This window comes from Lolium rigidum, chromosome 4, assembly GCF_022539505.1.
Source record: "Lolium rigidum isolate FL_2022 chromosome 4, APGP_CSIRO_Lrig_0.1, whole genome shotgun sequence".
Taxonomy (NCBI): domain Eukaryota; kingdom Viridiplantae; phylum Streptophyta; class Magnoliopsida; order Poales; family Poaceae; genus Lolium; species Lolium rigidum.
The window spans coordinates 146471113-146482917 of record NC_061511.1 but is presented as its reverse complement, the minus strand read 5'-3'; the positions used below and the strand labels follow the sequence as shown (position 1 = coordinate 146482917).

General features: G+C 46.4%; 1 protein-coding gene across 1 annotated transcript; it reads left to right on the top strand.

Annotated features, from left to right (window-relative positions):
* Positions 1–586: 586 nt before the first annotated feature.
* Positions 587–5300, top strand: LOC124705912 (cytochrome P450 84A1-like). Its single transcript, XM_047237596.1, has 2 exons — positions 587–1749; positions 4266–5300. The coding sequence occupies exons 1-2, from the start codon at positions 787–789 to the stop codon at positions 4929–4931; spliced, it is 1629 nt and encodes a 542-aa protein (XP_047093552.1). The 5' UTR covers positions 587–786; the 3' UTR covers positions 4932–5300.
* The last annotated feature ends 6505 nt before the right edge of the window (positions 5301–11805 follow it).

Below are 11805 nucleotides of genomic sequence, written 5' to 3'. Positions count from 1 at the left end.
AAACACAATCAGATAATGAGTATGCAACCTTGTGAGAACGGGCTTGCTAGAGGCGAGTTAGATCGAGAAATCTTATCCTCTATTTCGAGTCATGAAGTCATCCATGGATTTTAATTTTCCACCGAGTGGTGAAGGAGGATAAGGGATAGAGGAAGAAGACTGTGGAGGAGGAACGACGAGGTAGGAGAAGCGGTGGATAGCAGTAGCAGATCTCATAGCTCCACCGGGTGGAATCATTTGCCATAACAAGGTACATTTTTGAATGATTCCTTTCATATCTTCAAATGAGATCTAGTTTGATCAGGAATTAAAAGTGGTCTAAAAATATACTTAAATTCTGTTAAAATTCTAATATATATGGCAAATACACGGCGTTCTTACCATATTAATACTTTCTCCATATACTTAGTTTAGAATCAAATTTATTCAAATCATGTTCTCTCTACCATACAACAGTTCTTCCCAGTCCCCACTACCAATCGTAGAAGTATCTTTGTTGGATCATGCATCCTAATCCACCCCTTTCTCATGCCTCGGAAACAAACTAAAATGGAAATATGCGATGCTGCACGCCATCACAATTCATGTCTCAACGTAATCTGGAAAATCTCCCAATCCTCCTCGCGACCTCACCTACCCCTCCATCTCACTATATATACACCAGCACCCTCCACCTTTGTCCTCAGCTCTACTCCAAGAGCATCAACCTAAAACCCACGCGATCCAACACCCCCTAGAGAAAAACAAAAACAAAAAGATTACAGTTTCTGGTTTGAGTATCAATCGATGGTGGGCTTCGCTAAGATCGCCATGGAGTGGCTCCAAGATCCACTTAGCTGGCTGTTCATCGCCTCCGTGGTTTTCGTGGTTCTGCAGCGGCGGCGGCGGGGCAACGTGGCGCCGTTTCCCCCGGGCCCGAAACCGCTGCCGATCGTCGGCAACATGTCGATGATGGACCAGCTCACCCACCGTGGCCTGGCGGCGCTAGCGAAGGAGTACGGCGGCCTTCTCCACATCCGGCTCGGTAAGCTCCACACCTTTGCCGTGTCGACGCCGGAGTATGCCCGGGAGGTGCTGCAGGTGCAGGACGGTGCCTTCTCGAACCGTCCCGCGACCATCGCCATCGCGTACCTCACCTACGACAGAGCCGACATGGCGTTCGCGCACTACGGGCCCTTCTGGCGCCAGATGCGCAAGCTGTGCGTGATGAAGCTCTTCAGCCGGCGCCGCCCGGAGACGTGGCTCGCCGTGCGCGACGAGTCCGCGGCTCTCGTCCGCGCCGTGGCCAGGCGGACCGGCGAGTCCGTGGACCTCGGCGAGCTCATTTTTAAACTCACCAAGAATGTCATCTTCCGCGCCGCGTTCGGCGCTGGTGCGGTCGCCGGCGACGCCGAGGCCGACGGAGCAGGGAAGCAGGACGAGTTCATCGCCATCCTCCAGGAGTTCTCCAAGCTCTTCGGCGCCTTCAACATCGGAGACTTCATCCCGTGGCTGAGCTGGGCGGACCCGCATGGCATCAACGTGCGCCTCCGCGCCGCGCGCAACGCCCTCGACGAGTTCATCGACAAGATCATCGACGAGCACATGGAGAGGGGCAAGAATCCCGACGACGCCGATGCCGACATGGTGGACGACATGCTCGCGTTCCTCCCGGAGGCGAAGCCGAAGAAGGGCGCCGCCGGCGACGGCGTGGACGACCTGCAGAACACGCTCCGCCTCACCCGCGACAACATCAAGGCCATCATCATGGTGCGTAATCTTTTTCCCTACCAAAACTTGCATACATATTAACTACCGCGATCTTCTACCAAGATTTTTACTGTCGTGTTTATAACATGCATGATCTTTGCACGGTAGCTCCTTGTCAGGAGATTAGATTTAGACCAGAAAAAGGCAAGCGATTATTTCTTACATCGAAATCGTATAATCTGCCGTGAAGTTATCATTTATCGCCTGCAATAGTGCCAGCTTGGTTGCCAGCTTGTGAGTGCAGTGATATATACCCGACGAAATATATAATTAAATACGACAAACAGTTGAGCGTGTCTAGCGCAGTATATGCCGTGGTGTGCGTATTTTGTACATGTGCCAACCACTCAAAAAAAATCAGGGAAAAACTCTCCTTTTTTGGGCTAGATTTACACACTGTAGCATTGCAATTAAGGTATACCGCATTGATGGCGCATAAATTTAGTCAAAAAGCCAACGCATTTTAAGTTTGACCAAATAAATACCAGTATTATACAGTGCAAAGATCTACAATATCAAATGGATACCAATAGATCCACTATATGATATATTTCCATAATATATTTATTATTCATTAATGTAATTAATTTTTGTATATACAGAGTTTTGGTTAAACTTGGTATGTTTTAATTCTGATTAAATTTGTACGCCATGTATTTCTGGATGGAGGGAATATGATCCTTCTCACCAAATCTGAAGTAGTAGCTGTCAGCAATCTTGGTTGGACAACAACGATGTACCGCCACACAATTGAGATAAATCTAACTCATAACTCCAGGAAAATGACCATGACTTGGTGACAACAACGGTATACCACCGTCACGCACATTTGCTTCTACTAATTTTGTTCTTGATCAATTGAGCTAACCAGACACACCAAAAATTATTATATAGAAGATGTGCAATCTAGAGCCCTGCATGCTTATTTTGAATAAAAAACTTGATCCATCTGCAACTAAAGGAAGGTATATGCATGCCACAGCGTGCATAGGAAGTGGAGAAATAAACTGGGAAAAGATAACAAAGGTGTTTCAAGTGGGTTTCCACTTACGTCTCACTCTTAAGCCCTCTTTAAATGTACGACCCAAATTTTAAACAGAATTTTTGAGCTAAATAACTTACAAGGAGATCTTACCTACTCCTGTAGATAAACATACACCATCGATCTAGACGAAATACAAGTAAACTACTTTGACTCATTCGTACACTGTAGTGCCATTGGGTATAGATAAATATTTCTTAGATCTCACACAGAGTCTAAAGATCAAAGTATTTGCCCCGTTCTATGCACGGACGCGAAGTAATCCTACTCCTATCCTTCGCCGGCGCTGCCCCTTTCCGTGTCTACTTCGGCCAGTCGCTCCCTCTACGTGTACGCGTCGCCTCCACGACTAGCTAACCGTTCAAAGGTCGCGGCTCTCTCTTGACATGCATGGTGGCAACTTGTGGTAGTGCAAGTACAACCACTCTCGTCCTAACAAAGGCACACACTATATTCTAGGACGCATGGTCTGCATCTTCTTTTGGAAATTTGAGCTGAGTACTACTATCTATGTGTAATCATATACCTAGCCTTGGTATCCAAGGATTTTATTCGTGTTGACCTTTTGTCCTGCTCCAAATAAAAATAGTTAAAGCACAAAGTTCGATCCCGGTAGAATCTTCAGTATTCTAGGGGTTAATATATATATAAAGGTGGTGGCCGGTGGTAATTGCAGAGAGAGTTGAAACACCATATATATGTGCCCTTTTGCTAGTTCTAGTTCGATCAAGAATTAAGTTAATTCTAGGCCAACTCTAGGACCACTAGATTTATGACATGAATCTGTGCATGAGAATTGAATATCGATGTGCAATTGTACATCTTTTTTCCTAGTTACACGTAAATTGCATATAAAATTGGGTGATCTAGAATTAGGTTAATTCTAGGTCAACAGAGAACTATCCGTGTCCATACATGTACCCATTTTTTTTAGTTTATTCATCTATTGAAAGTTAACCACAGAAATTTACTACTATGCTCAGCCAACCAATTGATACTAACGCAATGTTGATTTTGATTGCATCATGTTTATCCCACCTTTATGCCGCTGAAAGATAAGCTTTGGCCATCTCGATCTTGTTGGTGCGTGTCACGCTCCAAACTGAGAAGCAGCTCTCAATTTCTTTCAGACCACAACACATCCCTCCTTTTGCACCAACCACATCGTTTTCTTAACTTTCACGGAATCACGGTGGAATAATAATTATTATAATATCGGCTTTATACCGGCCCTTTGAGTGCAAGTAAAAAAGGGAAAACCGATCACGACCTCGTAACTTCAGAACACCTAAACATTGCGAGTGCAAAATAAACACTTACGATCGAGCACTGTCCTCTACTGCTTGTTCACAAGTGTACGCATGCATGACGGCATATGTATGATATACCTTTATTCTACTGTACACTCCTATAGTCCTATGTGACGTGAGAGTGATCTTCTTTAACCAACATGTGGTGATGTGGCTGTGTGCAGGACGTGATGTTTGGCGGGACGGAGACGGTGGCGTCGGCGATCGAGTGGGCGATGGCGGAGATGATGCACAGCCCCGACGACCTCCGCCGCCTGCAGCAGGAGCTCGTCGACGTGGTGGGGCTCGACCGGAACGTGGACGAGTCGGACCTCGACAAGCTCCCCTTCCTCAAGTGCGTCATCAAGGAGACGCTCCGGCTGCACCCGCCCATCCCGCTGCTCCTGCACGAGACCGCCGAGGACTGCATCGTCGGCGGCTACTCCGTGCCCCGGGGCTCCCGCGTCATGATCAACGTCTACGCCATCGGCCGCGACCGCAAGGCGTGGAAGGACGCCGACGTGTTCAGGCCGTCGCGGTTCGTGCAGGGGGAAGGGGAGGCCGCCGGGCTCGACTTCAAGGGGGGATGCTTCGAGTTCCTGCCCTTCGGGTCAGGCCGCCGCTCCTGCCCTGGCATGGCGCTCGGCCTGTACGCGCTGGAGCTCGCTGTGGCGCAGCTCGCGCACGGGTTCAGCTGGGAGCTGCCCGACGGGATGAAGCCGTCGGAGCTGGACATGAGCGACGTCTTCGGCCTCACCGCCCCGCGCGCCACCAGGCTCTTCGCCGTGCCCACGCCCCGCCTCGCATGCACCCAGCTGCTGGGGGCTGACGACGCCGGGCGCCAGGCGTGACGGCCATTGTTGTGTTAGCAAGCGATCGATGGTACATGTACCAGCTGGAAGATGAAGGTGTTTGATATATTCAGAGGTGATGGCGGAGGCGCCATTGGTGGAGCTTGGTGGTTTTATCTTGCTTTTTTTTACTATTTTTCTTATACTTTGAACTCAATTAAGTCTGGTCACAACAGAACACAATAAGCGGATTATCATGCTTGCTGGATGCATGCTTAGGATACAGTGTTAAGCATGATGTGTTCTACCATGAAGAACGCAAATTGTAAAAACAAGTTTTTAGACCTGCTGCACCGAGATTCTGTATTTTCTTCCTCTTGGTTTTCCATCGTGAGTACTATATTAATGCCAGGATGATAGTACCAGTTATGATCGGCCTCTGTAGCAACGGATTGGCAAGTGTTAGTTAAGACATAAAGGATGCATTATATAGAAAGAAAAAAGAAAAGAGCAAACAGTGATCCACAAGAGTAGCAATACCTGCCATCTCTTGATAAGACGTGGACTGCGGACTTGTTCCTCAAGAGCAAAGAGGAAAACGGCGGCGCAGGCCAAATCAAACCATTTAAGTACAGATTATAAAAGCATCCCAGCGTGTCTTCAGATACCAAATATACCTATTTTAATCCGTTTAGGTTGCCACTTACTCAAGTCGGATCCCAACAAAGTGCCACTTGTAGTACATTTTGCTTTTTCTAGTGAAAATTTTAATAAAAAAATTAAACTAGAAAAACCAAAATACACTAAAGTTAGATCCTACTGGGATCCCAACTTGACACCCTACACGCAGACCAATGGAGGCCTTGGTCCGCCTCTTGTTTGTTTTGGGAGGGGGCAAACCCAACAGCTAGACTCATGTGATCCGCGTTAGCCAGATGCCCATTTTTTTTCATTTCACCTGATTGATATGAATGAAAAGAAAATATTGTTTACAATCAGATAAATTCAAATAGTTTAGAAGCACACGATAAGTGAATGCTTCAATTGGAGCGGTAGTAAGAGATTCACATGGTACTTCTGTAGCAACAAAAACGATAAAATTGATTATGTGATCGATGCAGCTATGGCTGAAGTAATAGCTCTGTGTAAGAGTCTTTCACTTGCCATGGCACTGGGATGTGGTCGTATCATTGTTAATTCTGACGGTATGGAGGTCAGTGAAGCGATGAAGGATGGAGGCCAGTCGGGGCACAACTGCTATTATTTACGAAGAATGTTACTTCTCTTGTGTCATCTTCGAGCATGCCATCGGGAAGCAAACGAGGCTGCACATTAATTAGCTAGCTACGCACGCAGAGCACCTACGAGTTTTTTGTTTGATACCCCTCCTGAAATGTTTAGTTAAAATCCTTTTTATGATATAACTCTTCTCATTACTAGTTAATAATACTAGTTTGAAGTTAAAAAAAATTGTTTATAACCAAATAAACAACATAATTCACAATCAAATACAATTCACAGTCAATTAAAACAAATAAAATCTGGTGTCACTGTCAAAGTCTTTGAATTGCGGCCTCTACAATTCAGCATCACCGTCCACACAGTGTCTGTTTTGTCCATTTCTAATTTCTCTCAATATTTCAAACATATATGTATACGATTTTAAAATACTATCAAGCACATAATTAAGACAACATGATTGAAATATATTACAAACACGCTCATCATTAAAATGGCATAGCTCAACTATTACATAGTTCAAACACCACATTGTACAAACATGAAATTTTCAAACATATATTACATACCAGTATTTCGAACATATATTGCATAGTTCATACACAAACCATCAATTCCGAATCGATGTCTATAGGTTGTTTGGCCCACCTCATAGTGGAAGTGTAGTGTGAAATGTTGCCAACAAACTGGAGATGTACCTCCTCCTCCCTCCTTGGTGGAAGAACGACACATATGCCCATGTTGGAGGCGGTTGGACAACGGCCTCTTCGCTTGAGTCCTCGAGGATCACTTCATCACAATCACGAAGGGCATCTTTATGTTCTTGCTTGTTGGATGCTTGTCGTTTGCACTCTGAACCATAGATTGAAGCATGGAGGCTTCGAAGTACTCACATTCCTCTTGGCGGGTGAGATGTATACTCATGGCCTACCTCAATGCCCTCTCCTGCTCAAGTTCATCCTCTAGAAACTCCAACTGGGCGGCAAGAAATAAGAGAACCTAAAGGTACACACAAGGGAATATCATCTTTCCACTAAGAATATGCCTCCCACTCAGCGACACACATCCCATACAACTGTGTGGGGGACGACACGAAATGTGTGGCCCGAGAGGTGGTGTGGTGGCGGCCCTAGATGGCATGGAAACAAGAGGCACCCCTCAATATCATGGAGATGATGAGGCGATTGTAGAGCGAAAAAGAGCGGTGGCGCGGGAGTTCTTGGCCTTGGTGTTGTGGGTGCCGACGTCGTAAACCCTCGATGTTGTCGTGCCACAACCGTCGGAAGAAAAGGCATCGACGGATCTACAAGACAGAGATGCGCCGGCAACAAGGCAAGTGGGTGAAGTTGTCGGTGGCTTGAGTTCGAGCGTCGTGGCCGCATGCTGAGAGCGAGCCAGGGAAGCGGTGGATCTGCATGATGGCGTGGAGGGAGAATACAGTGGGGGAGAGAGGCTGGTGCAGGGAAGGTTTTTTGCCGTAGCTTGTTGAGGTGCGGGAGAATACCGTGGGGGGAGAGAAGCTGATAGGTTGCCCCCCTTCCCCCTCAAATTGTTTGTTTGGGATGCCTAATACCCCCATGTTTTTCCTTCGATTTTGCCCTAGCATCTCTTTTATTTGGAAGATTCCAAAAGCGTATGAATATGAAAAACATATACTATTACAGTGTTATGCCTATTCCAATCCTCCAAAATGTCGTATATATCAAAGTTTGTTAGGTTCTATTATAGAAAAAGCATTCCATTTTAACCAGGTGTTTTTGTTCGCCTATTATCAATGGACAATCAAATCGACTCACATTTTGTTTAGCAACTGCCTCTACTATGGCGCATTCTAGGATTAGTTTTATTCTGTGCCATTGGCTTAGAGTGGGTGTTAGATGATGAGGACATCCCTACCTCACTACTACCTCCGTCATTAGCAAATGAAGATGAACCTGCTGTGAAGCTCAAGTCCAATGAAGTTCGGATTGGACCAATTACAAGAGCTCGTGCGAAGCTACTTAAACAACAGGTGAACTTGTTCCTAAACGATACTTTGATTGATGAGAACTTTATACTGCCTAAGTCCTATTACTTATGTATCATCGGGTATCAAGAGGAGACAAGCATCGCACGAGGAGAGGAGCAGGCTGGACATGAAGACGGACGTCAAGAGGGCCGTGAAGCTGGACATGGAGCTGGACATGAAGATATCTCATGGACGCGCGAGGGAGGAGCGGGAGGAATGCGCGAGAGGAGAAGAAGTCCAGGCCGGTCCGAGACCCGGTCCGACCGGCCCCCAGACCGGCCAGCCCGGTCCCTGGCCCGGTCGACCGGTCGGAAACCGGCCGCCAACCGGATGAGTTTTCTCGTACCGGGCAAAAACCGGAAACTTCGCAGTTTCCCGGTTTCCGCCCGGTTGACCGGACCACAGACCGGCCCGCCCGGTCCACAGCCCGGTCGACCGGATCCCAGACCGGACCAGTCCGAGTCTGTCTCGACCAGATCTATTCTGGGTCGGTTTTACTTGTATTTTTCGACCAGAACTCGTCCCGGACGCCTATATAAGTGCCCAGGACGCCCCCCTAGCTGCTTTAGACCACGTTTAAGATAAACCCTAGTTCTTAGTTGTTTGCTATGCAAAACTATTGAATCCCAACTCTCCAATTCGTTGCGATCTGGAGTTTTATTGTTACTGAAAGTTTGTGTGATCTGCTGTTCCATTGGGGATTAGAAGATTGCAATCTACCGCTTCGTGGTCGGCGGCTACGTGCGCAAGTGTGTGGAGTTGCGAATATCTTGCAGGGTTGAGAGCTGTTGCATTGGCATCAGGAATCAATCGAGAGACTTCGTCGGCGTCATACAAGTTATCCTCCTCATCATCATCGATTTCATCCGCTGCTACCATCACGTGTTCATCACCACCCGTCGCTTACTGAGAAGATCGGGCAACCCCTTATCATCTTGGTATCAGATTTCCAGTTTTCCTCGGTAAGCCATCCACAATCCACCCCATAGTTGAGTGGTGAGTGTTTTCCTATCCAGAAAAAGCCATAAAAAGTTAGGGTTAGGGTTTGCCATAGCCTTAGATTGCACTAATTTCGAGTTTTAGTTGCTTTTCGTAGTTGTTTTGCGTATCTTTATCTTTCTTCTAGTAGAATTGTTAGGGTTTGTGTTTTTCTCTATCATCTAGTTTATCATAGTGTGTCAGTTTTTGTTACTCCGAGTCCACATAGCGTACAGTGTGCTTGTTCCCAACCATAGACACAGCCTATCGATATAAAGTGACTAGGAACTTCCCCAGAAGAGACTAGTTTTACCGCTCGACAGGCTGCTCGTTAGGTTTTGGTGCTTTGCAATTTCTGTTGGCCGTGTTATCAAGGAGTTGTGTCAGAAAATCAAAAAAAAAGAGAAAATTGAAAAGAAGCAAAAAGAGCTACATAGCTGCGTGTGTTCTACAAAACGAAAAATCCAAAAAGAAAAGTGTTGTGCTAGTTGAATCAAGTGAAGGCCTAAGTTTACTTTACTGCACCCGTAGTTGAGCAATCTTGTGCCTGTCTCGTTGAGCTTTGCTAGCGTCTCTCTAGTGCATTGCAACCTTTCCTACATATAGTTGCATTGCCCCATTATATCGCCTTGTGTGAGTATCATTGGTTGTCTACGGTCAGCGCTAGAGCTTGTTATTGGTGCAAATAGGTAGCCCACCTACAGCCCCACATATATCCTGCTTTGTCGTGTGATTGTTCTTATACCCTTGATATTCGTTTCGCTACATCCGTGCACTAGCCCGTCAATCCAAGTTGGTAAGCAATACTAATTCACTTTGGAGCGGTAAGATTTACCTTTCTTATCAGTTTTGAGTGAGTTGTGAGAGTACCACCAAAGATTTTTGTTTAGTGCACTAACCTACTAATCATGTCTTCTACCGAGAATGTTGATGTGATGCAGAAAAAGGATCCAGCAGCGACAGTTACTTGGCTGGAGTATGAGGCACTACGTGATCACCTACAACGTGAAATCTGTGTTGCCAATGAAGCGTTGGACAAGGATATTCAGAGTGTTCACTTGAAGGTCGATGAGACTACTACAGCGGTTAATACCGTTCAAACATCGGTGACGACTCTTCAAGCATCTATACAAGCTTTGACAACCGCCGTCGGTGAGATACGTACAATGGTGCAACAACAACCACCACTTGACGAAGATGGCAGTGTGCAAGGTGACAATGCCGAAGCTGCTCATGCTCAAGGGCGTGGTGTTGGTCGTGGTCTTGGACGTGGCGTTGGTGATGCGTTCCGTGGTCGTGGTTTTGTCCCCGTCGGAGCCCAACGTGTTCTCCAACAACAAGACGATGGTTTGGGTAAGCCCAAGTTCTCAATTCCCAGATTTGAAGGAGGTACCGATGTTGAAGAATATCTTACATGGGAGCTGAAGATTGAGAGATTATGGCGTTTACATCCCGACTATACCGAAGATAGGAAGATCAAGCTTGCTTCCTCCGAATTTGATGGCTATGCATTGCGTTGGTGGGATGGACTTGTGAGTGCTCGAGAAGAAGATGGTGAGCTGCCTATTATCACATGGCGTGCTATGAAGGCGGCAATGAGAGCTCGTTTTGTGCCTACCAATTACTTGCGTTCCGTCTTTGACAAGTTGACCCAATTGAAACAAGGTGTGTTGACGAGTTGATGCTTAGTACATGGAGATGGAGATGCTTATGCAGCGTGCCCGTGTCCGAGAATCCCTTGAGATGACACTACAGCGATTTCTGAATGGTCTCAGATTTAACATCAAGGGTATTGTGCGTCATCACACTTATGCTACTATGAATGAGTTGCTACATCATGCAAGAGAAGCTGAGTCACAGTTGGCTGAAGAACTGCAAATGAAGGGCCGTGCTACAGGCGCTGGGCGTTACACACCCCGCGCGCCGCCCTCCATGGCGCCATCTACGCGCCCTGCGGATGTTCCTTCTTCATCTAGCAAGCCGGTTTCTAGTGTCACCAACACAAAGAAGCCCGCTCCTGCAGCAAGTGGAACTAGTTCTAACATGTCGACAGCGCGCAACCGTGATATGATTTGTCATACATGTGGTGGCAAGGGTCACTTCAAGAAGGATTGTCCTAATCGCAAAGTTATGATCATTAATGAGGACAATGAGTATGAAACTGGAGATGATGTTGATCCAAATGCTCCAGATGAGGATGATTATGATAGCGATGGTTATGATGCTTTTCCTTCTGAAGCTCAAACTATTGTTGTCTCGCAGCGTGTTCTTAATGTGCAATCAAGTGCATCTACACAACGCTGTAATTTGTTCCAAACAAAGGCACTAGTTGGTCCTGATAAAGCTTGCAAGGTCATTATTGATGGCGGGAGTTGTCGCAATCTAGCAAGCAAAGAGTTATGTGCCAAGATGAAACTGAAGTATCTACCGCACCCGCATCCATATTATATTCAGTGGTTGAGCAATAATGGTGAGATGAAGGTGAGCCACATGGTGCGTGTTGATTTTGAGATTGGACCGTATAAGGATTCCATTGATTTTGATGTGGTTCCTATGACGGTTTGTCACCTGCTGTTGGGTCGGCCATGGCTCTATGACCGTTCTGTGCAACACAATGGCCGCGCCAATACATATCACTTGGAGTTCAAGGGCAAGAAAATTAACTTACAGCCTATGTCACCACAGCAAATTGTCAATGAGTCTCGTCAG